The following is a 26,610-nucleotide window of genomic DNA, read 5'->3' as shown; positions in this document are numbered from 1 at the left end:
GGTACTAACAGTGGTGACTGCAAATCTGTGCAGACAAGGCAAACGCGTGTATCCTTCTATGGATGTCTGTACCATAATACAGAACAGCAGAAGTGCTTTAAGCACGCACAGCAAACTATCAGCATGCTACTTCAATTGGAGGTTTTCAGTAAATGTACACAAGTCAGGTCTAACACTTTACAAATGACGTTTTTAGGGGCACACAAACGACTATGATCTACCCGTCCCAAGAAAGAGTACTGGCATTTTATCACCAGTCTCTTAGAATAATGGTGAGAAAGTTATGTATCATTTGGGATTAATGGTATCCTGTATTTACCAAATGCCACATGCACACCTGCATTTGAGGCAATTAAAAGAATGGCTCAATGTGCTGTGGCCACAAGCAACCCAGGGGACTGGAAGAATCTAGGGGTAATATCAAGAGGTGTGAAAGCTCTGCAGTGGTGCAGCTCATCCAATGTGGTAACAGGGCACACTTAGACCTCCACTGCAGGTGCCGTCACAAGACTCCTACATACTAAGTTGGGGAACACACCTACAGGAGCTCAAAGCCAAATTTAGTTTTAAGGAGGCCTACTTGCACATCAGTGTTTTAGAACTCATGGCAGTCCATGGGCACTGCTCAGCGTCCATTCACTGCTAAACAGCAAGTGTTCTCATAAATACAGGCAACTCCACAGCCATGTTTTGCCTATACAAACAATGGGGTACACACCCCCTGATACTTTGTCAAGTAGCACAAAGGATTTGACAATGGTGCCTAAAGAGCGATGTCTGGCTAATAAACCAACCCATTCTAGCAGGGTAAAACTGCCCAGCAGACAATCTCAATAGAGGCCCAACAGAAGCATGAGTGGGAACTCGGCATAGAGAACTCGGACAAATGATCAGAAGATGGTGCACTCCAGATTGCAACACGTATAAATGCAAAATGCCAGAGCAGTGACGTCCAGGTGCCCGCACCAATGGTCTCTAGAGAATGCCATTTAGAGGTCATGTTCAGGAATGTTTGATTATAGTTTTTCCCCAACAATTGTAATACAAAGGATGGTAGAAAAACTGTTGGGGGAACATGCAACCTTAATCTGGTGGCACCTCAAGGGGCCTGCCAAATGGGGTCCCCTAATCTGCTGCAGATGTCTGTTGAACCACTAGTCACTCTGCATCTGTCTCATGGCCTTCTCCAGCAACAACAGCAAACTACACATCCAGATGCCCGTCTATGAACTGGGCAGCAGGGCTCCTGAATTCCTAATTTGGTCACTTACTGTTACCACCTAGGTACATGGACATACTAAGGGTAGCATGCAAACCAATTACGCGATCAAGCTTTTATGGAAACGCATTCTGATCTGATATACCAAACAATCAATTGAGTGTACACAAGCACATACTGTGTCGCCTAGTTCAGGACTAGTGTTTCGTTCTGAAGGCACGCTCCTGTATGCTCACACCAGAACAAATGCAACCCGCTAGGGAAAAAGACCCAAGAAACACTTGCAAGGATAACAAGTATTTATTTCCATGCATAAAGGAAAAGCGCTAACAAAGGACTCTGCAGCTGCGGAATGTTGTGAGGTCTGTTTGCTTGTATGGCATATTATAAACACACACTGCGTCACTGATGACGCAATCACAGAAAGGACAATTCTCCAATCCCTAGTGGATGGTGCATAATGCATGTAGGACTTGTTCCATATGGGATACCAGCCATTGGCCCATCTTCAGCTGTCCGTCTTCGCCCGCCTGGGCACTGCTGGGCTCGTCATCGATATGGGGCTGGCATAACCGTCAATTATATTCTAGTGATAACAATGTTATTCTATCATGGCTACACTACACCTGGCAGACACGATGGGCTTGGGGAGGGAGAGCTGAGGTGACCCAAGCTCATTCACTTCACTCATTTCTAGGCAGTTGAGTAACTCCCAAGGTCCTCCACCTTTGGTTTGTGCCATAATTTAGACGCCACTCTGCACCTCGCTGCACAAATCACGTGACCCACTTGTGAAGGCGCGACAGCCTTGCCTTCTTATATTGGTGATTGATCGGGGGGGGGGGTGTAAAGGTTTTATGGGCGGTTGTATGGGCTTGGATGGTCTTATGGCATGCAGGGGTCTCAGGATGAAAGTGCTGCTAGGCTATATTTCTCGTGCAGGTATCGTTGGGGCAGAAGGGTCTTGCTAGCTGTTCTGTGGGTTGGTACTGCAAGGAGGCACGCTGCTACCTTCTCATAAGCTTTTTAGGCACATTCCACCCTGCGTGCGAGGGCCTGTAATTCTTTGGAACAATGGAGGATTTCATGGGCTGTGTGGGACCTGCCCGGGGTGGGAGTGTTTGCGCTCCTGCGAGGGACCTAATATTCAGACACCTAATACTATTCGCTGCGCTTGGGCCTACATTCTAGGATGGCTGCCATTTGTCTAAGATGGCGTTCTCATTTGCATTTCTTCTATAGCTCCTAGTACATGCATTGCCATGATCGTTCACCCCACCCCACACCCCCTTTTCGTGTACCCTCCTTTCCCTGCTCCCCAAGTGTCTTCTAACGTCTGTGCCTTATTCTGTATTGCTTAGGGGGGTGGGACGACCCTGTCTCCTCCCCAAAATTTCCCTTAAAATACACCTGGCTACACTTAAGTCCTACACCATATCACAACTGGTGCCGTGGTGGAAATTCCTGATTGAGAAAGCCCTCATGGTAGGGGTCAAATGTGTTTACCCACCAATGGCTAGACCATCTCCTAGCTTGGACATAAACACAGTTTTGCGTAGGCTCATGATTCTACTCTTGGAACCTATTTACAAATGTTCTCTTAAACATCTTGCATACAAAGTGACTGTCCTAATGGTGATTACCTCAATAAGTACTGTTCGGGTACCGCGAGCATTGTCAGTAGACTAGCCATTTGTGACCATGTGTTGTTCAAATAGTTCCATGGTAACCAGTCTAAACAAGTGCATGCTTTCAAAACTTGGAACAAGGGTAGAAAAATACTTTGATGTGCAATGGATTGTAATGTGTTAAATGGACAGAACCAATGCCAGGCACGAATAGTCAGTTTTTTGTGCTGCTTGCCACAAGACATGGGTGCAATCCTGTAAGTAAAGTCAATATATCCTGGTGGATTGTGTTTCATTCTGTAATGCTACAACTTAGCTAACAAAACTGTGGGAGAAAAGCCATGGACTCATTCAAATGGAGGAGCAGGGCGCATATACCTGTTTTTCTGACCAAATATTATTCTGGACTGGACACCATCCGCCGAGCATCTACATGGACATCTGTCTGTCTGTCTGTCTGTCTATCTATCGCATCAGTGTTAGGTTGCCCTCTACTGTCCAAATGGCAAACTGCACCTCTGTGTGCCATTCCGCTTCAACAACAACTATCATTTTAACAAATGGAATGAGCATGGTTCTACGTGGTCACCTTCCACTATCGCAAACATATGGAATTATTTCAAGGTAATTCTTTGCAAACCACTTCTAGTGCCAATGAACAGTTAATGATCAGTTAATTACCGGCTCAACTGCGTTTGTCTCTAGGACGAATACCTCCTCACAAGCTAAAACTGAAAGTAGGTGATGTAATTATGCGCTGTAATTATGCTACTATGCAATCTTATGCCATCGCAGGGACTCTGCAATGGACACTCTGCAATGGAACAAGGTTGACAATTACACGTCTAAAAGACACATCGTAAAGCCCCATGTTATCAACGGATTGAACTTCGATACTGTTCTTTTACCACGCATACCTCTCATTCCATCGATACAAATATGCCTTTCAACTTTAAAAGGAGACCCTTTTCTATACGTTTAGCCATTTCAATGAACATTAATAAGGCACATGGGCTTACTTTTGACAGAATCTGCCTATAGCTTCCGAAACCTATATTCAGTTATGGGCAACTATATGTTCCTCTCTCAAGAGCTTGATCATTCGGCTCATTAAGTGTTGTATCTGAGAATAACCAGATTGTTAATTGTGTTTGAGTGAATGAATAAATAAATAAAAGTGCAATGATATTTGATAACCTTTACGAAATGCTAGAACAGAGTATGTTATGCCAGGTACTTCTAGTATATTCAGATAACACTTCTGTGCATGCTCAAGTGGCAGTTTTGTGAAATGTCTTTTCTGTGGTGCCACCCACACACCAACACCTAGGAAGAACTGATGCCTGCTAATATAGGCATAAAATGCAAACCTAAACAATTTTCATGAGCCCCAGAAGACAAATATTCACCCAGTAATAGTCTTTCCGGTGCTTGTTTCTGATCTCATGCACCCATCCATCTCTCCAATGTTGGCTACATATTCTACAGAAGAATAAAACACGCCTTTTTGGGGAGAGATTTTTGATAGTCATACAACACTCTCACCACACATAAAACAATCTTGAGGGCACAGACACAGAGGAGCTGCGTTACAGGAACATCCCCATCGACAACTACTTTACTTCTGGGCTAGTAACATTTATCATATTTTTCCTTTTTAATAGTATAGATGTATTTCTGGGGCTTGCGACTCTGCTTAGATTCACCTGCTTTGCATAGTGCTATAGCCCACTCTCCAAGTTATTAGTTGTTGCCAGCGGAAAATAACCTGACTGAATACAACTGAACTCCACATTTGTTCAGAAAGTTTTGTAAAGTTTGAACTGCTTGAACAAAGAAACAGTTTGGGTTCCAAATTGTGTTTCTCCCATTGAATACCCAATAGGGTGAACTTTCGTGGCAGAGGTAAAAGGTTACAGCAGAAAAAAATGGCTCCTATTCCACCTGAGCTGAATACATAACATAATGAATCCTGCATTAATGATTTGTGAGTTAGTTAGCTCATGCCTAAAGTAGGCAAGAGCTCCCCATCTTGCCCCAGGTGACAGAGGGCAATTGTCTTTTGGTAATTTTTCAAGAGTCCACATTTGGATTGCTACCTTCTAGCTCACTTCAGATGCAATGCCCAATAGGCTTCCCAACTTTTACACTGTTCACGCAGAAAGCGAAGGTTGTGATAGAAAGACATTTCTTTGGTGCCTAAGACATGATAGAAGGAGCTGTTGTCTTTCCAGCACTTTACACAGGTAAATAAAATCTTGCAGGTTCCATGATATGGTTTAACCAATTTTAGGCCAGCATGCGTTGCCGTGAGCTTACCATATGAAGCTCAATTCAAATTACTACTCTCAAAGCTGGCTAGTAATTGCCTTAACTCGATTCCTGGTTTCATGTTCCATCTTGGACATTTGCGATTAATCGAGAAATCCCCATATTAATTTGAGGTAAACAAAAAAAGTCTGTATCATGTTGTTCCCACAGATTCTTATGTCCACACGTGTTTCAGTTGCTCTTTTCGAGCATCATCAATAGTGCTCTCTTTGTATTGCAACTTTCTTCAGGACAAAACAACCAATTTTCTTGTACATATAACGGCTTGAGCCACACCATCTATAACAATAAAATACATAGAAAAGACTATATCAGTATTGTGTGCTCCTGTCATCCTCATTTTAGTTGTTTAATTTCATATTAATATGATACAATTGACTGCTCCATGAAATCAAGCTCCATCTGACTCACCTCCTATCCACTTGGCGGAGGAAGTAAAGATGTGATTTGTTCAATTCCAACACATCTTAAACAGAAATCTTGAGGATTATTGTCCTCTTGTCTGTTGAGTAAAAACAGGGACTTTACTATAACCCAGTGATTATTATCATCCTGCTTGATAACAAAATATGTGGGTCAAAACAGGTATAGTATCCGCATTATAGTAGAAATATTTTTTTCTCACTTACTCGGATCAGGAATGACCACCTCTCGCGCATTCAGTGTAATTTGTTCTATGTGCGTTATTGTCAGTCTCTTGTTTTTTAGTAGGGATAATACATCCTCAATTGATCTTCTTTGTTACAGGATTCCAAATAGCTTTTAATGTCTATTCTAGAATTGATCTAGAAGAATGTATAAACAAATTGTTTATATGTTTGTACAGGACCATCACGCCCAAACATTAACTTATTTGCCACTTTGGTGTTTTTTATGTGCAGCATTATACCACCCTAGATGTCTAAATATTGCGCAATTGACACACTGTTTTCTACTTATTCCTTCTATTCTTCATTCAAAATAAGTGGCTCGGTTATTCTGATGTTACAACTAATCTCCTACGGATGTGCTAAAGGTCCACCTTGTTGTTGGTATATGTGCTTGAAAAAACATATTTGCATTAGTGAGCATGGATTTATTGCAAACTCGCGTGTATGTGCTATAATTGTCTGTTCACATGGACTCTAAGCATCTGTATTATAGTATGGCCCCATTATTCGGACTCACAAGCACAACTCCCTATTTTTTTACTTCATGGAGCCACATTATTCCCAAGGTTTACCTGCAACCTCGCATACGTGGTCTCTCTCGGTGCAATCCACACGGCATCTGCAAAACAGTTCAGGCGTCGCGTTGCGGTAACTTTGTATATTTACAGCGCGCGACTGCTCGCATTTATCGATATAAAAAGAGGACTGATGTGTAATCCGTGTCGGGCACAGAACAAGATTGTAGAGGGATTCGATTTTTAGAAAAAGGTCCACATACTCACACGTGTTAAGCAGCACACCTTTTTTTTTTAAAGAAAGGGACACTTTTGTTTCAGGTATTTCTTCTTGGTGGCATGATGTATTGCAAAGGCATTGTGCTGATCATGGATAAAGAAAGAGGACTTCTCAGTGTGCTACTTATAAATGCACACAGTAACATCAGAGATGGATATATTATCCAAATCTGGACTGTCACACCTGTTGAGTGAGAACGTTGTTAAGTATTATAAAATATGCCATAATCATCAGCCCACTGAATGTTTCACGCATTTAGAAACGATATGCTACCTATAATTAAGCATCTGTCATTTCTGTCGTCTGGTACTTCCCTCTACACATTTGATGCACCATATTTATATTTCAAAGAGAGGGTAATTCAATTTTATGTGATGTGATTCTACATCTATCGTATATGGTTTTCTGAAACAGCACATTGTATTTAGATTTCCAAACACCGACTTTTATCAGGTGTTTTATATTTTGTTAAGCATATTGTTCTTGATAAACATTGATGAAAGTAAGACAAAATACACCTTAGAACATCAAGATTATCACTTATCGCTGAATTGTGCTTTGGGTATTTATGCGTGAAATAAAGCTGAATATATCGACCATATACTCCCATTGCATCTAAATATAATGCTTTGTTTCACATTTTGGAGATGAGGTGGTTCCATTCGACAGACACATTCAATCCTCGTTTGACCGTGTCAAGGATATAAATCCAACATTGTTCTTTTTGGTGCAATAGAGTAGCCATATCTCCACCACTATTGGAGGATTTTAATGCCTGTAGTACGAACCAACTCAGGTCTGTATCTTTATGTCCACGTCTTGCAAAATGTTCTACAAGGGGCTTGTCTGCCACCTTGTTCCGTATGCACAACCTATGTTCCGAGATCCTGTCTTACCTACATATAGTTGGTCACATGGGCATCTGATAATGTAAATGGCATTTTTAGTTTTACAGTTGGTCTGTATTCTGAGTTGACATTTAACTTGTCTGTGGTTGAACTCGGTCCTAATTTCCGCCATAGGGCATGCAACACATCCCCGCCATTTTTGATGACCAATGGCAGGGGGTAAACCCCATTGATTCAGTATCGTCGGAGTGTTTTTTTGTGGCTCAAAATATGTATGAACTCGCCTTTGGCCCAGATTTTGGTTCCTCTTGAAAGCGAACATCGGTCTCTTGTATAGAGTCTCTTGTTGTCTTACTAAATCCCACTTCTGATTTACTATCTTTTTGATCTCGTTACTTACAGGATTGTAAGTCGTAACACAGACCAATCTCTCTTCTTTGTTTTTAGTCTGAGTGAGACAAGGATCTCGACTGGTATTTTTTGCCCTCTTAAGGTTATTTTTTACCAGTCATTTCGGATAGACCCTTTCCAGCAGTCTATCTTGCAGCTGTTTAGAATGTTTTTACGAACTTTTGGCTCGTACTGCAGTTGCGGCGTATCCGTAAAAATGGAATAGGATCAGCAATACTTAGGCCTTGTAGTTGGAATCAGCAAGATGAATGGAGCAGATCAGGAACGCAGCGCAGGAACTTCAGGAAGAGTGGGTGTGTCTAGAGTCCTGTCATGGACTCTTATTTATAATGCATAGTGACATCATAGAAGTATATGGCTGGGCAGGCTTAGCTAAACACACCTCTAACCCATTGGATTGGTCAGGGGTGCTAGTCCCCACCTCGCTCTCAGCTAATAGTATCTAAAGGGCAGCATGGCAGATTTATCCGATTTTGCCACAAATGGTACATTTATACAGTTGACGTCTTAGCAAATTACACAAACAGGTTACATATTTTTTGCAGACCATTGCAGTACAACTCTGCAATCTGTGAAACATTGTTTTGTACGTTTCATAATCTTAAAATTCTGTAACTTTACACGTGTGTACATGCTATCATGGGGCCTATTTCTGTAAATTTCTAATGTTCCATTATATTTCCTTTCCCCATGATTCATTCTTCTGGCGTTTGTGTCCCATACATGCTATTGACAGCCAAGACCTTTTATTTGAAAGCCACAAAAAATCACATTTAAACTGCTAAATTTTCCTATTTTTGCAGTCCTGCTGCAAAGATAAGTCTTTAAAGTTTATTTATAAAATAGTCTCAGGGAAACAGATGGGCGGTCCTTTGTCCTCCACTGGACCATTTTTTTCCTCTTCAGCTATCACCAACTGTCATTTCCTCCAGAGTAAGGTGGAGGTTTCCCAGCTTGATTGGAGGTTTATTGCCCCTTCTCCACTTCACACTTCCGTGTCCTGGAAATTCCATTGTTGAGGGATCAGCCCAGACCAGATTCTGTCCAACCTAGTAATTATCACTGGGGTGCTAGTATCTACTGAGAAGGGCCCCTTTTGTTTCTGTCATCCTCTCAGCAGAAACCTGTTTTTGGCTGACATTACCCCCTGCTGCCACTGAAATTTGATTTGATTGTATTTATTTTTGTTAGAACCATTTCATACATTGTATTTTCACTGTACAATCCCCTTTCACATTGCTAGGCAAGAAGAAGTTTTTGTTCAACATAGTACTCTCCAACAAGCATTTTTCTTTTTTAGTTTGCAAAGCCAATTTTTACACATGTGGTGCAAGCTGCTAGCACTTTGCTTTCAAATTCGGTTTTTGACTTTCCATCTGGATTCCCACACTGTTTTGCAGCCATCGTTATTTTCTTGTAGGCAGTAGTTTATTTGAACCACACATGCACTGAAATTGACATAGCCCAGAGCTGGAGTTTCTTTGAATTACTGATCATTGACACTTTGTAACTTAAAAAGTGAAGCTTTTCCTGTGCGGTGGAAAATGAAGTTTCTTTGTTGATTTTTCTCAGATTTGGTTTGACAGAGCCTGTCATTCAGGGGGTCATACTTGGTTTTGCTGAAGCACAATGGGGATATGAATGGGCATGGCAGGGCTTTATTAATAACAGTAGTTTGAGGAAGGACAGATCAAAGTGGCATCAGAGCAGCATCATTTTAAGGTAAAATACCCGCTCTTCAATGGGGACCTTGGGGCTGGCAGCAAAGCAGCGCTGCTTTTTCACTTTCATTTGTATATGTAAGAAAACACTGGCAAGCTCCCTCATTGTGCCCCCTTGTTCCATCCTGTCCAATATGTGCTTGGAAAGATGGTGCAGCCATCTTTTTGTCGCTGCAAAACGCAGTTTTGAGTCCATGGTGCTCACAGGAGCCAGCGCAGCCATTTTGCTGGTGACTGCAGATGCGCAGCTTGGTGATCTGGGGAAGTACTGCTGAGTGGGTAAATATATCCGACACCAAGGAAGGACGAGAAGGCATTTCAAGCTAGGATTTTTATATTGTTGCATTTTTAAATGTTCTTTGTATGCCTCCTTTGGTCCATACTAATTGTTTCTGATTTAAAAATTTTGGAAAACTTTGCACTTGCAAGACTACCTTGTTGTTCCATCCTCTAAGCACTCTTCTTCACCAGTTATTTGTTCCCCTGTCTCTGAGTCTAATGCTCTTCTCTTTTGTTTTCAAAGTCTTGTGTTTCCCACTCTTCTTTTCCTCTGCTTTAACTTACCTTGGGCTTCTATGAATTCTGTGGGGCGGGCATAGTCATGTAATACAAGGCTGAAAAACTAGAACACACATTATGAGCTAAACTGAAGTGTGATTTGACAACTGTGTTCAATTATCTGTCTGTTCCATTGGAAAGGGAGCTCCCAGCAAGCATATGGCTGGTTTCTCTTACTCTGATCTCCCTGGACAGTTGACCTTGTTTTGACAGCCTATGCCAGTTCTTGCGAAAGCATGTGGTGTAGAAAGCACTCACTCGGGTCCTGATCAGCCATGTTTGAAGTCTGCAACTGAGTGAACAGTAGTCGGATCAATTATTTGCTCTGGCACACTGATTTGTTCCATATCATTTATTTTCTGTCTGTATCCCCCTTTATGGTGCTCAGCTGCAGCGCCGACAGGCCGACCTTTCCCAGACCAGCAAAGATGCTACCACCCGGCGTACCGGTGGGGTCAGCCGTTCCTGTATCTGGACTGGAGACCTGAAGGTACGAGCAGTGCAGCCAGTTCAGCGATAAAAGTATGTGGCTGATGTGCTGTTTTGTTTCTGCTCCATTAAGGGATGCGTTTGTGGATTGAAAGGTAGTTGTGTCAACCAATCCCATACATCCTCCTTCCTTTCATAGGTGTAGAAATGGTACAGTTATTATGCTGGCATATGCTAGTCTGCCTTTGAGGCAGACACAAGCTTTTTAGGTTCATAAAAGACAGGGACATTTGTTTGCTCAATTTCTCATGAGGAGTGCAGCACAAAATAAACTGTTTCTGGGTGCCACTCTGGGACAAGGATCGTGGAAGGAGTTTACACAACTGTGAAAGTACAGCAAGCAGAGATTTGTCTATCGGGGCAAGGTAATCCTCACTGAAGGAAAGGAGGAAGGGTGTACGTACATTTCAAAGTCTGTGGGGCAAAAGGGATATGTGTTTAGGGAATGCTAGGCCCATGTTGAGGCTTTGGAGTGGTGGCGTTGAGGGTACAAAACCTCAAAAGTAAACACATTAGAAACCCTGTAAGCACAGGGACTTCAAACCTTAACGTTCAACATTTTAAACGTGGCAGCAACAAAAAGGAATATTCATAAATCAGCATAGATCACCTGAGGGTTTAAAGTAGTACTCATAACTGTAGGTAGTTGCATCACCATCACACAGGACCGGGGAGTGCTGAGGAAATTGGCTACTGTAAGGAAGGAGGTTGAGATAGGTAATTAAACCTGGGGTAACACTATACTGAAGAGCACCGGTCTCATGGTTTTCTTCAACTCCAGGTGTTTAGGATCTGACCCTGAAGCTCATACACCCAACATTAGCATGGTCTGAGCTCTGCCATGCCCCCTAGAAAGTACACCCTGCTATTCCTGCATCGATTCTTATTAATAAGTTAGCTGACCCTTGTCTTCTAGGATCCTGGCTATGAAGTTTCTATATTGAAAAGCTAGAACCAACAAACCTGCACAGACTTAGACTTTGCTTTGTGCCAAAAGAAAGGAAAGAATGAGGTGATTTCCAATGTACACTTTTTGGCGCTTTCATTTTCTTATGACACGAGAGCTACTCTTGAACTTTACCACATATAAATATATTTTAATCTGCAAATATCCTGTTTTACGTATCTTGTTATCGCTCTGCTCACATTTGAATTGACATGTAACATTTGGCACTTCAAGATGTGAAATACACACTTGTTTTTGTTTTATGTAGTTTATTTTAAAAATATGACCCGATACCCCTAGTTCTTCAGTAAACTTGCTAAATTCTTTCTTGAAAGGTTCCTTTCACTATGGTGAAAGCCTGTAACTTTGATGACACAATAGTGTTTTCACCTAACGCACACAGACCTATTTGCTTATTCAAAATAAATGTGAAAGGAAATACTCATGACAATTGTTCCGGCACTTCGATGAATAATGTTGATGTAGATTGAACTGCTAAAAATTAGACTGACATTATTCCTGGATATTATATATTTTCGATTTAAACATATAGAAACCATTTTTGAATTCAAAACACTGATTCTGTTTGCTCGCTCTTGCAACATTGTTGAATACAAAAATAGTTCTATTGAAATCTCAATATTTGTATTTGTTTTAGCAATCCAATTACAAACGTACAAATGTCATGGGTCCGAAGGCTATGCTTCCATTAAAATTATGGATCACATAGATCTTTCAATAAAACATGAGCACCACATTAAAGTTAACCTGGGGGGTGACTGCTTCTTACAGGAACCCTACAAAAACGTAGGATTGCTTAAATACACAAGCCTCATATCACTTACTTTGCAAAAACAATAACGTGTAGATCCTTCACCACTTTTGCCAGCCAAAGACTTCTGTCTACCTCTGTGACTGAATTACTTCTGCTCTGCAGGAATGGAAGGATGAATAGTTGATAAACCACCTCCTCAGCCCCCACACTTCAACACTCAGTGATCCCAATCATGAAGGTAAAACTGACACATTTAAGAGGTATACCTCCTTCTCCTTTTGTGGTGATGTGGTCCGAGGCAAGGCTATAATCTCAAGACTGATGTAAATGTGATAATGGTAGCAACCCAAACAGCAACAGTCCAAAATAAAGGCAATGTGCAATCAAGGATCTACAAATATATATACTTTAAAAATACCGGCTGCAGTAATCACTAAATAGAAAACCTCTATACAAAGCCCACCCCAGTGTAAAGAACACAGATTGTGCAAAAGATCGAATGATGCAATATTCTGGGTAAGAAGACAGGGCTGAAAGGAAAATCAACAACCACAAAGTTCTTTATAAAGGATAGGTCTTTCAGTGAAAAAGGGCACAAGTGACCTAACCAGTCTCTAGGGCCCCAAGATGGACCCGGGAGGCAGTTATGGGTCAATAGTTACCTATTGGCTGGTCTTTTGCAGAACCAGGTTTCGAGCTGTTGTCAGAATGGATCGAACCAATTCCGGTGCAGTGAGTCATCTGGGCCCAAGCAGTGAGCTGGCATCCAGTTGTTTTGAATGCATTGGCTCAGATCGATATGAAGGCAGCGTTCGAGTGATGTTTGTCAAACTATTAGTAAAGGAAAATACTGGGCCGAGGAAGAGTGTGGACTCCTCAAGGGGTGTGTTTGTCTTAAGTACTGTGACGAAGAAGAGGTGCAGAGCCATATTGAAGGCCCTACAGAGCGAGAGAGAGTTGTTTGTGTGCCTCAAACTAGGTATTTGGGCTACTACCAATAAAAGGAAAGAAGGACAATTCAATCTGCAGGACGCAGGTGTAGGCTATGCTTTTGACCTGGAGCTTTTGAAAGGGGGACCCGATTAGGAGATTACCCTTTCTGAGATGGAATTACTAGCATAATTGTATTAATACAAATTTAAAAAGCCAGGGATACTACACTGTTGTCAGATGGCAATCCGCCACAGTCTTATGTGTTGCGTCACTTCTCTGCCTCCTTCTTAAAATCACCAAAGTGTTAAATATTTGATATTCTTTGTTCAGAGCTCAACTATGGAGCGGAGTCTTGGATCCAATCAGTAAAATATTGTTGTAACCTTAATTGAAGATAAATAGCCCTTTTTATATTAGTGAGTTCAGACATTTGTTTTGCTTTTCAAATACTTAGTCATGGATTGCTACACATGTTAATGCAGAAAACTGGCTGTATGCATTGTGACGAGTCCCGAGATGCTGTCCCTTTCTCCCCGAGGGGGAGCCCCAGCCCCTTCCCCTCACATAGCGCATGAACTATTGCAAGAGATGTTGACAACGGTGCTATTGGCTGCAGAGACCTAATTATCCTCACGGTTTTTTAGGGTCAGTTGCATGATCATGGTAAAGTACAAATGGGGGTCATAAGGCTATATATAGAAACCAGCATAACTTTAATTGTAATAAAAGGGCATCGCGCATTACCTTGCCTAGAGAATGTTGCTCTTGCAATAGCAAAGCAGCCTGGTTTAGATGCTAGATTTCAGGAAGAATATTGGAAAATTGAGTCTTGGTCGGTTTGGTGTCCCTCAGCCCTTCCTGCTCTTCTATCTGGCTTTGCTGCATTGACAGTGATCTCTTGGGCAAAGATTATTTGCAAGACTTTTCTCATAGTAAGGTAGCATGATGTATTTCCAGGGCTACGTGAGGCTCAGGTGACAAATAACTATGATACATGTGCTAATCAGTCATCTGTGCTTGCGTGGGAATGGACACCCATGTGCTGTACTGAATATCTACTAAACAGCATAAAAATAAAGATGGGCCCTGGAGAAAGCGCCTTGCTCATTCAGAGACCTCATCACCAAACATAATCTGAACTAAGATCCAAGCAAGCAAACTATTGCTGGCATTGAAACACTTTCTTGAGAGATGCATGCTCCAGTTTGTCTGAATGGAGCATTCATCCAGAGTATCTTTCCTGGTTAATTTCTACATTAAGGAGCATTGTGATGCCCTCATGCAAATATGTGATTCCCACTATAAGAACTCCTCTGGATTGTAGTAATGCTGCACCCTTGAAATAACCTCAACTCCAACATCCACTCTTTTCACTGACTACCACTTCTTCAAGATTAGTCAGTAAATGTTGATAACTTGTGTCCTCCTCATTAGTATTATTGTTCATAAACTGGGACTCGGTTTACAATGCAATACTCCATAAAAATGGGGAATGCATTGGCTTTTGAATACAAGTAAGGTGCTCCTTCAAAGCACTCCACATGCGCTTCCATAGCACTTCCATGTCATGATCCTCCCCTTCAACACTGAATTAATGCCACTATATTCCACCCTACCTTGCCTCCCTTGTATCCTTTGCACCTAACCTCCCTACAGCAGAGCCCAAGGCTCAGAGCCTCAGGATTCTGTTTGACAGTGATCTTAGGCTCCACCAGTGCATTGCCTCCACCACCACAGCTGTTCCCATCTTGTAGATCACTCCATTAAAACTCATCTTTACTCATGTCCCCAGTGGGCTTGACTACTGTTCCAGCCTCCACCTTGTCCTCACTATCTAGTACTGCCATTCCCCAATAAATGTCTCGGCTTTGCTGCTTGCTCTCTTTGTAACCTCCCTGGCTACTCTCTTATCTTTGCTCATCGCCTCCATGAGGGCTGGCTCTCTATTCATTATAGATTTCTCTTGAAATGTCTCCTTCAAGTCGATCCTTGTGCTCCCTCTCTCTTTCTGAATACCTCCATTACCAAATATTCCATACCTTGCACCAGGTGCTCCAATGCTCTGCTCAATCTCTGTCTGCACCAACCCTTTGATTCTTCTTGCTGCTGCTTCATCCTCCTTTCTGTCCTACCAATGAAACTCCCTGCCGACCAACTTAAAGGAAACCGTCACAATTCCATCATTCAAATATTCTCCCAAACATATCCTCACCTTTGAATGTCCCCTGCTCCAAACCATCTCATCATTCACCCACCAACGCCCCCGTTTGTATCCATTGCTATTAAGACAATGTTTTATGTAATACCACTACATCTGTATGTCTCATGATATGCATTATCTTGAGCTGGCACCCAATCTGCTACGCATACTCTTGGATAGCACTCATAAATAAACGTGCAGGACAGATCTGGATTCTGTTGTGAACTACTGTCATTTCTTTAATCAAAACAGTATGCATGTTCTAAAAAATAAACGGATGGATGAAATTCAGATCTCGCCTGCCTGTTTGAGGCTTATCTTGAACCGCTCCTTAGATTCACAGACTAATTTACCAAAGGGGTCAGTACTATCTCAACTTGAAGCATGACTTTGGCTTCTGTTGTCTGTGTCCCAATTTGTGAAATGCATCAGCAAGCAGCTAATAGGTAAACGAGGAGTAAAGAACATTGCAATTAATTATGACTGATTTTGCTGTCTTTTTTTGTCTTACACAGTTCAAATCTCTAACATTGATTAGCTAGAGCATTGTCCCCATAATACTGGTGCAAAACAAAAAAGGTGTTGGCTGGAAGGTTTGGAATTTAATCCCAACCCTCCAGACCATTGTTCTCCTGTCAAGCCATTACAGTACAGAAGGGGAAAGACCATAGGCAAATCATTCTTAGACCCCCTTTTCCCCCCAAAAGGGGCAATCCAGCTCGAATTGCTAGGTCACATCCCTTCTGCATGAGACCACTGCACGAGACCACAAGCATCCGCAGACATGTTTCGGCCTCATGTATGGCACCTAGCCTGATTGCATATGGTCTTTCCCCTTTTGTAATGGCTTGGCAGGTGACGAGCGATGGTCTAGAGGGTTGCCCAGAGCTATGCCAGAGGTTAAGATGAATTCCAAACCTAACCTTCCAGCCATCACCCCTTTTGTTTTGCTGTCCACTTAAGACTGGTACTGTTTTGCTGTTACCTCTGTGTATTGAGGCATGCATAGTTTCTTAATGCTGACTTAGCTCGGGAGCAACAGAGCAGTGTACAACAAAGTCAGCCTGCCAGGATTGAGTGAATAGGTAGTGGTATGATTCGAGATGGTTTACGAATTGGATTTGGTGTGAGCAGAGTACGGCACATAAAGTCATCAGGGACAGCCTCATCAGGGATGGATTTAGCAAGGACTGTTCAGCTCTTTTCTGAACTGCCCAAGTGGAGGAGGGGCTTGAAGTGATATTATGGCATAGCTCGAGAAAACATGTGTTCATGTCTTTTGTTTCTTGCATTTCAATATTTCCAATCTGGAAATGTTGTAGCAACTTGTTTTACATTGTCTACTGAATATGGTTCGTTTTTCATCCAGTAGGCTGCTAGCCAGCATTACGTTTTGGGTGATGCAACTGGCCCTAAATATGACATGGCTCTGGAGCAGCAGCTATGCTAGATCCATTAGTGTAGACAGACTGTGGGTTAAACCACTTAATTCATTTGAGTCTGGTAGTAGCAAGCAAGATGTTGTTTGGTTGGTGGAGGCAAAGTGGAGTCTGATATTCTGACAAGGAGGGTGTTGCCAACTGTCAAGCGCATGGACACAGTTCTTAAAATGGTGTTGGGCAAATGTTAAATGTTTTGGTGGAAGCAAAGTTAATATCAGGACTTTTTAGTGGCGTGGTTCTTAGTTTAGTTTTAGTTTTTTTATTTGTACCACACACCGAACCCTGAAGTAACTGGGCGCCAAGAACATGAGCAAGATTTACAGACATATATCAGAATTTACAGCAACAATATCAATATCCGAATTTACAGCAATAGCAACAATAAGTGCGAGTTAACCATAATGATAGATAGTTGACAGAATATGCTACAATACCAAGTTGCTAGTGTTACATCAGGAAATACATGGAGATTAAACGGGCACAGTATTTAGATGCAAGTTTAGTCGAACGTTAGTGTCTCTTGCCGAAGAGCCAGTTCTTTACTTTGGTTCTAAAGGTCCAGAATGCAGGTTCCATTCTAAGGCTGAGGGGTAGGACATTCCACTGTTTGGCAGCTAAGACAGGGAAGCTCGCTCCACCATCTCTTTTTAGATTGAATCTGGGGATGGTAAGGCAATGCGAATACAAGGCCCTGGTGGGTCTGGCTGATTGGTGTTTGATGAATGTATCTGCCAGGTACTTGGGGGCAGAGTTTGTTAGGCATTTGTGGGTAATGACAAGTGTATGAAGGGAGATTCTATCCCATACTGGGAGCCAGTGGGCGTCCTGTCGGAAGCTGATAATGTGGCTAGATCTAGGGATGCTCAATGCAGATCTTAAGGCATTGTTTTTTAGGACTTGGAGTTTGTTGGGGTTCTGTTCAGAGATGCCTAGGAAGAGGGTGTTGCAGTAGTCAATCTTGGACAGCAGTAGTTCCCTGGCTAAAGTAGTGCAGCTACTAGGTGAGAGGAATGCCTTGCAGGCATTAATCAGCTTGTTGGTGTAAGCAGTCGTCGATGCAGTGGCATTCACTTGTTTATTGGGTGAAAGGATGGAGCCTAAGTAGACCCCCAGGATTTTTATTTCTTTGGCCACTTTGATCAGATTTCCATCATTGTTGATAAATGCATAGCGTGGGTCATATTTGTTTAGGTGTATTTGGATCCGACGAGCAGGAGCTGTGTTTTCTCGTCATTGAGGCATAAGCTATGGTCTGCCATCCATGCCTTGATCTCCAAGTATGTCGTTGATCAGTTTGGAATCATCTTCATAGCACCCTGACAGCGTAATGATAACCTGGGTGTCGTCAGCGTAATTCGTATGCGACACCCAAGTTATCAAGACGGTCGAAGAGGAGCTTGGTGAAGATGTTGTAAAGCGTTGGCGAGACGAACGAACCTTGGGGAACACCGCAATAGATGGGAATTGGGTCTGCTGAGGCTGCGAAGACCCTAGTGGTGCGATTGGACAGGAAAGATTTATACAGGTAGAGGCGTTGCTAGAGCAGGCAGCTGCTGTGGACAGGAGATCAGTGAGGATCTGGTGATCGACAAGATCAAAAACTGCTGATGGGTCTAGCAGAGGGAGCATAGCCAGCTTTCCATTGTCCTTAGCCTCATCCAAGAGGGCTGTTTCTGTTCCATGTCATGGCCTAAAGCCCGATTGTCTTGAGGCCCAAATGGTTATTGTCCTCCAAATGTTTCTGGATTTGTAGATGGGCCACTCTATCTAGAATCTTTAGGATGTAGGAACGATGGTGATGGGCCTGTAGTTAGTGGGAGTTATCGGGTCTAGGTTAGGTTTTTTTAAACTGGCATAACCCAGGCCTCCTTGAGGTTGTTTGGTACTGGGCTAGTCTCGAAGAAGGAGTTAATTATGGCAGTAATGAAAGGGGCCAGGTCCTTGGTGCCTTCTTGAATAATTGTGGCTGGGCAGAGATCTCCTCGGCATCTAGAAGGTTTCAGGCCTTTTATGATTCATTCAACTTCTTTAGGTGAAACAGGTTAGAAGAAGGGTGGGCATACAGGGATCCTGACGTTGGGGACTGAGGAGGTGTTGGCGTTCTTAGCCAAGCTGTTCTTTTTTTGCTCAATTTTGGATTGAAGCAGAGCAATTTTGTCTGCGAGAGCTTTCTGTATTTTACCGCACCAATCTGCGTCTTTCACACAGGCTTCCGATGGTGGGGCTGGGGACTCAAGTTCCCTGAGGATACTGAAAAGCTCCTTGGTTCTAGATTTGGCATTAAGGATTCTGTTGTCATAAGTTTTTCTTAGCGTTAAGGATAGCTAATGTGTAGTTAGAGGCGGCCGAAGTAATTAACACTTTGTAGTGTTAGGTGTTTTTCTCCATGTGGATTCTGGCATTCTTTTGGCGTTCTGGAGGATTTTTAGTTCCGGGGTAAACCACTAGTTAAGATGGGCTATTGGTTTAGCTTTGGTTAGTTGTATTTGTATTTTATTGAAGTTATATAGCCCTTTAATCCAAAGTGCTTTACATAAGAACAGGCAAAATACAACAAGCGTAACATGGTAATTGAATCATAACACAAAAACAGTTTAAAGAACAATTTACAACATTGCAGAGGTGAGGAGGGAGTAGGGAGGGGCAGGGTGAGCGAGGGAGTGGTAGGAGTTAGTTGGGGTAAGAGCGGGAGAAGAGGGAATATAAGAGTGAATGAGGAAGAGTAGAGGAAAGAGTGGGACTATGAGAGCAGGGGGTGGGGAGGAGGAGGCGGTAGAGAGGGACGGGAAGAGCAGTGGTAGGAGGTGAGGAATAAGAACGAGAGGAAACGAAGGGTGTTAGGGAGGTGAGTGAAAAAGGTAAGATTTGAGAGAAGAGCGAAAGGAAGGGAAGGAGGGGGGAAGAGCGGATGTGAAGGGGGAGGTGGTTCCAGTGGAAGGGAGCAAGGAGTTGGAAAGATCGGAAACGGGAGGGGGCACAGGAAGCTGGAGGAGGAGAGAGTAGGAAAACAGCAGAACGGAGAGAACGAGAAGGGGTATAGAAAGTTAGAAGGGAGGAGAGATGGGGGGGGCAAGACCATAGAGGGATTTGAAGACAAGACAGAGGAACCTGAATTTGAGATGGGAGTGAAACGGGAGCCAACCTAAAGAGGTGAGAAGAGGAGATGGAATCAAGAGGTGAGAGAAGGCAGAGGGAGCGGATGGCAGAGTGGTAGATGGATTTGAGTGGGGAGAGATGAGAGGAGGGGAGTCCAAAGAGAAGGGAGGAACAGTAGAAGAGTCTGGAGAAGATGAGGGAGGTAATTAAAAGTTTAGTAGCATGAAAGGTAAGGAGGGGTCGAATTTTACGTATGTTGTAGAGGTGAAAGCGACAAGATTTGGCAGTAAGAGAAATGTGGTGAGATAGAGAGAGGTGAGAGTCAATATGGAGACCAAGGTTACGGCATGGGGAGAGAAGGAGAGGTGGGAGGGGGGAAAGAGAATGGAAGGGGAGGGGAGGATGGAGGAAGAGAATTGGCAGTTAAGAGGAGTTCAGTTTTTTCAGCATTGAGAGTAAGGAAATGAGGACATCCAGGATTTGATAGCAGAAAGGCAAGAAGATAGTTTATCATGAATGTCGGGAGAGAAAGAGGAGAAGGAGTGGTAAAGCTGGGTATCATCCACATAGAAATGGTGCGAGATGCCAAAGGAGGTGTAACGCTCACCTGATTCTCGCAGAGGCGCCGGTCTTGACTGGGCGACTACCGTATCTTCAAAGGTGATGTGTAGCACCCGGTTGGCTCTTTGGGCTGGACCTCTGCACTGTATGCCTGACGTGTAGAGTAAGATGTCTGCAGATAAAAAATATGGGGTTAATGAACTGGGGTTATTGGGGTGTCCCTATCTCTTTCCTCTTCTCCTCTCCTGTAGACCCCCAAAGGTTAACGCTCTCACCTTAGGTAAGTGAATGCCGAGCTCTCCATCTGCCTCGGAGCAGGGTGCTGTAACCAGTTTCTTCACTGGATAGGTAGCGCAGGCCTCTTGACTTCAGAGGACTGCTGTCCGTTGTTTACTGCACGAACGGTAAGTTTCGAGTCATTCAAATGTCTTTAAAGTCTTTAGTAATGATGTCTCTTGTTTTGCAGGGTTCCGGCGATGGCGGATGGCGGGCTGAAGTGAGTTGAAGATGGAGCCCGTGTGATGAATAGAAGCGCCTGGAAGCACGCAAGTAAGCGCTTGTTGCCTGCTTCACTATGCGCTCTAACTGTCTTTTTATTTTGCAGGTACGAGTTCGGAGCGGCTGCAGGGTGCTGGAATACCCACTGGATTAGATGTGGAAAGGAGTAATGGCACGTGAGTATTAAAGTTCCCCAATGTCTTTAAACGCACCTTGTTTTGTCTTTCAGATGCGGGATGCAGCGCCGAAGGCCTCCGGAGCGTGCGAAGAGTTGGTAAACTTTTGTCTTTCAGATTCCGGAATGCAGTGTGAAGACCTCCGGAGCGCACGAAGAGTAGGTAAGCCTTTGCCTTTCAGATGCCAGAATGCTAACCTGTTCTTTCTTGTCTTTATAGGTGTTGCTGAAGACTGGATTCAGGATGGTAAGCCTTTGCCTTTCAGATGCCGGAATGCTAACCTGTTCTTTCTTGTCTTTATAGGTGTTGCTGAAGACTGGATTCAGGATGGTAAGCCTTTTTCCTTAGGCCCAGGACCGGATGCAGAAGACACGATGAGCGTTCTGCTGCAGAGGTTGCAGAATAACGCAAAGCAAGATTCATCCACCGGGTGTGGTTTAAATAGCCTCCTGTAGTGCTTAGGTGTCTCCTTCCACAGCCACGCCTAAGTAAGAAAAGAGTTCCTGGTAAGAAAAGAGTTCCTGCCTTCCAGAAGAGTTCCAGTGTTCTGAATCTAGGGAGTGGCTCCAGCCCCACCCAACAGGAAAAGTAGTTCCAAACAGAAGAGGATCAGAGGCTCAACTGGCAGGCAAGTAAGCAGCATGGTCTGCTGAAGGTAAATCCACCCAAGCATTATGAGCCCGGCGCTTCCAGCGCTGGGACTGGGCATATTTATGAGCCTGGTGCCACTGGCGCCAGGACTGGGTCCAAAAGGTCCCAATTGGGACTGGTTGGCACTCGGAACCTGGGTTATGGATCTGCTTCCAAGGGAGTTGGGAAAACCCTGACCTTTTGGAAGCAGAGACCATGACAGTACCCCCCCTCAAGGCCCCTCCCAAACCGGGCTTCTCCGGGGGTTTTGGCTTGTCAGGAAATGTTCGGTGAAATCTTTTGATTAGGCGAGGAGCGTGGACATATTCAGCAGGTTCCCAGGATCTCTCTTGGGGGCCGTAGCCTTTCCAGTCAATTAGGTAGAATAGTTTAGATTTGGAGATCTTGGAGTCCAGAATGCTTTTGACTTCAAACTCGAGTTCTCCATCCACTAGGATAGGTTTTGGAGATTTGGTTAGTCGGGTTTGAGGTTGCACGGGTTTTAATAGAGAGACGTGGAAGACCGGATGTATCTTCATGTGCGGGGGCAAGTCCAACTTGACCGCTACTGGGTTTACTATGGTAGTGATGGAATAGGGACCCAAGGTATCTTGGGTTGAATGTGCGTGGCCCTTTTAGAGATAGATATTTGGTGGATAACCAGACTTGATCCCCTACTTGATAGTGAGGGGCTTCCTTCCGATGTTGATCTGCTCCTTTCTTGTATTGTTCTTTAGCCCTTTGAAGGTGAGAAACAGCTTCCTTAAAGGCTTGGGTGATTGTAGAATGCAGGTAGTCTACTGCTGGTGTTTCAAGATCTTGGAGGGGATCCAACTCCGAGGTTCGAGGGTGACTGCCGTACAAAAGAAAAAACGGGGTTTTCCCAGTTCCCGAATGGACAGAGTTATTGTAGGCATACTCGGCTATCCAAAGGATATCTTTCCAAGTTTTTTCAGTTTGTTGCAGCATGCAGCGTAAATACTGTTCCAGAGTTTGATTGGTCCTCTCGGTTTGTCCGTCGGTCTGAGGGTGGTGACTGGTCGATAGTCTCACATCAATTTGAGCCGACCGACAGCAACTTCGGCAAAAATGAGAAATAAATTGACTACCTCGATCCGAAATTAGAACCGAAGGAAAACCGTGCAGTCGGACGATGTTTTCGAGAAATTCTCGGGCCAGAATTGCTGCTGTTGGCAAGCCTTTGAGCGGAATGAAATGCGCCATCTTGGAGAATAAGTCCACGATTACTAGAATCGTATTGTATCCGGAGCATGGAGGTAGATCGGTGATGAAGTCCATAGAAAGCGTATGCCAAGGGCGAGGTGGGATGTCAATAGGGCGTAAGAGGCCTGCTGGTCTTTCCTTTTGACTCTTGTTTTGGGCGCATACTCCACAGGACATTATAAAGTCTCTGATATCTTTTTTCCAAGACGGCCACCAGAAGTAGCGCTTGATCTTTTCTGAGGTCTTGGCTATACCGGGATGACCTTCCATTAAAGAGTCGTGATAACAAGAGATTACTTTTTTCTGTAAATCTGTGCTGGGTAGGTATAATCGTTCTTGGAAATACAATAAGTTGTCCTTTACTGCAAAGTCCTTTCCCTGCAGATGCCAATTCTGTATGTCTGCTGGAGTTACAAGTTGCCTGGCTTTATCCTTAACTTCCTCTATGGATTCTGTGGCGATTACACCCAGAATTCTTTGTTCGGGAATGATTGGTACAGGTTTAGGGTTGACCAAGTGTTCTTCCACTCCCATCCGAGAAAGGGCATCGGCTTTACCGTTCTTTGTACCAGGTCGATAGGTAATTATGAAGTCAAACTCGGCAAAGAATAATGCCCAACGGAGTTGTCTAGAGGATTGGGCTTTTGCGGTCTTCAAATATTGCAGGTTTCGGTGATCCGTAATCACAGTAACGGTGTGTCGGGGCCCCCAGCAGATAATGCCGCCAAGCCTTAAAGGCAGACTTGATAGCCAGAAGTTCCTTGTCAGTAATCGTGTAATTGATTTCAGGAGGCGAGAATTTGCGGGACCAAAATGCCACGGGATGCAACTGATTGGTTACCGGGTCCATTTGTGATAGAACTGCCCCCATGGCAAGGCTTGAAGCATCAGTTTCCACGATGTAGGGGAGTTCGGGGCGAGGGTGTTTTAAGATTGGTGCAGAGATAAATTTAGTCTTCAAATCCTGGAAAGCTTGTTCCGCCTCGGTAGACCATTCAAAACGTTTGTTTTTCTTTAACAAGGCAGTGATGGGCTGGACTATTCGAGAGAATTCGGGGATAAACCTGCGGTAAAAGTTAGCGAAGCCTAACATGCTTTGCACACCTTTTACGGAGGATGGTGATGGCCATTTGAGAACTGCATCGACCTTCTTTGAATCCATACGCACTCCGCCAGGTGATAATATGAATCCCAAGAATTCAACTTCAGTCACGTTGAAAACACATTTTTCCAACTTAGCGAAAAGTTTGTGTTGACGCAATCTTTCGAGGACCATTTTCACGTGTTTCCGATGTTCAGATTCCGATGAAGAATAAACGAGGATGTCGTCAATGTAAACAACAACACATACATCTATGAGCTCTCTGAGGACATCGTTCATAAAATATTGAAAGGCGGCCGGGGCATTGCAAAGTCCGAAGGGCATGACCTGATATTCAAATAGCCCATACTTGGTGCGGAAGGCCGTCTTCCATTCATCGCCCTCTTTTACTCGCACCAAGTGGTAAGCTCCTCTAAGATCCAGCTTTGTATATATGCATGCTTTTCTGACTTGGTCCAGGAGTTCAGGGATCAAAGGTAACGGATATCTATTCTTAACGGTGATCTGGTTCAGGGAGCGATAATCGATACAAGTTCTAAGGTCTCCTTCCTTTTTTGGAACGAAGAACAAAGCTGAAGAAGCAGGGGACTTGGAAGGACGAATAAACCCATTTGCCAGGTATTGATCCAGGTATTGTCGAAGGTGAAGGTTCTCAGGCTCGGTGAGGGCATAAATTCTACTACAAGGAGGAGTAGATCCAGGTATCAGGTCTATCTGGCAGTCATAAGACCTATGAGGAGGTAGAGAGTTAGCCTGATCCTTCCGGAAAACATCTTGGTATTCTAGGTATTCGGGAGGTAACTGGGGAGTCTCTGAAGAAATTGCGGCCAGTGCAACACCAGGTGGAGGGTGACAAGTAGAGACACATTCTGGAAACTGGACCGTTCTTGCTCGCCAATCGATCAGAGGATTGTGTTTCTCTAACCAAGGTATTCCTAGAATAATCTGAAACTGAGGGGCCTTGATCACATCGAACACGATCTTCTCATGGTGTCCATCTTGACTTACTAGCGTCACCTCTTGAGTGGTATGCGTTACTGGCCCGGAGGCTATCTCCGTACCATCCACCGTAGTAATGACGTCCTTTACAGCCTTGGGACAAAGAGTTAGATTCATCCTCAAAACCATTTCATGATCCACATAATTGCCGATGGCACCGCTGTCGACGTAAGCTTCAATTGCATGTAATCGATCCGGATTATCAGGGCTAATGAGGACCATAGGTATCACGAAATGCGAGGTCACGGAACTGGTTTTCACGCTCGGCAAGAGGACCTCTATTCTTGTCGGGCGAGGTCGTTTCCCTGCTCAGAGTTTGTAACTTTGGTAACTGCAGCTCCTACTGCCTTCTTGGCAGGTTTCACCGGACAGTCTCGAAGAAAGTGCCCTGAGTTTCCGCAATATAGGCATAATTGCAACTGTTTCCTCCTTTCCCGCTCCCTTTGTGTTAGAGGACCTTTCAGACCCCCTATTTGCATGGGTTCCCCGGAGTCTACTCCTTTGGAAGGAGTTGGCGGTTTGGAAAATACTCGAGCATCAAACTTGGAACGATCGGCCTTCCTGTTCTGCAGCCTGTGATCTATTTGAACGACCAAGTCTATATAATCCGAACAGTCTTGTGGGGGATTCACTACTTGGGCTAAAACGTCTTTGAGCTCTCCACGTAGACCTCTATAAAACAGCGTAATCCTTTTGTCCTCAGGCCATTGAGTTTCCACTATTAGTCTATTGAAAGATGCAATATAAGCCAAAAGGTCTTGATTACCCTGTCGCAACGAAAGAAGCTCATTGTCCAAGGCCTGCCCCTGTGAATGTCTTGCGAACAGTTTTTCCATACTAAGCTGAAAGGCTTGAAAATCATGGAGAACCGGATCATCTTGATTAACTAGAGGGATCGACCAGTCTGCCGCATTGCCACTAAGGTACGAAAGTACAAAAGCTACTTTTGCTTGATCAGTTGGAAAGGCTGCTGGCCGGCATAAGAAGTGCAACCGGCACTGATTGATAAATACTGCAAACCTCTTTGGGTCACCAGAAAATCGTTCGGGCGGAGCCAGAGGTACATTCCCAGGTAGGTTGATCTGCACTGGATTCATAGAGGATGTTGAAGGAAGATTTGCCCCTGATGCGGGTAACGGGGTCTGTCCGGCTTGTGACTGTAGCACTTGTCTAGCAAGATTGTCTGTTCTCTCCTTGGAAATAATTAGTTCCCTTCTTAGAGCATTCGTTTCCTGACAAGCTGCATGCACTTCTGCCCTTAGTTCCCCAAGTAACCGGGCTAGGGGGTCAGTATCCGAGGTTTCCATAGCGCCTGGGCGAGAGTTTTGCGGTAGGCTTTGCGTTCTGTAACGCTCACCTGATTCTCGCAGAGGCGCCG

At 43.8% G+C, this 26,610-nt stretch overlaps 1 protein-coding gene across 4 annotated transcripts in view; it reads left to right on the top strand.

The window, feature by feature from the left end:
* The window catches only part of FAM168A (family with sequence similarity 168 member A), an 812,985-nt gene that overhangs the window by 626,978 nt on the left and 159,397 nt on the right, over nt 1-26,610 (top strand). For 2 of the 4 annotated variants that reach the window (XM_069640117.1, XM_069640118.1), the window contains one exon: nt 10,550-10,651. The exons of the other annotated variants lie outside the window; for them this stretch is intronic. In XM_069640117.1, the coding sequence (XP_069496218.1) occupies nt 10,550-10,651 (102 nt within the window). The remainder of the gene's footprint in view (nt 1-10,549; nt 10,652-26,610) is intronic. 4 annotated transcript variants of the gene reach the window in all.

The sequence above is a fragment of the Ambystoma mexicanum genome, chromosome 7q (assembly GCF_040938575.1).
Source record: "Ambystoma mexicanum isolate Mex_15411 chromosome 7q, UKY_AmexF1_1, whole genome shotgun sequence".
NCBI lineage: Eukaryota > Metazoa > Chordata > Amphibia > Caudata > Ambystomatidae > Ambystoma > Ambystoma mexicanum.
The sequence above is the reverse complement of the archived record's forward strand: the minus strand, read 5'-3'. Positions and strand labels throughout refer to the sequence as shown.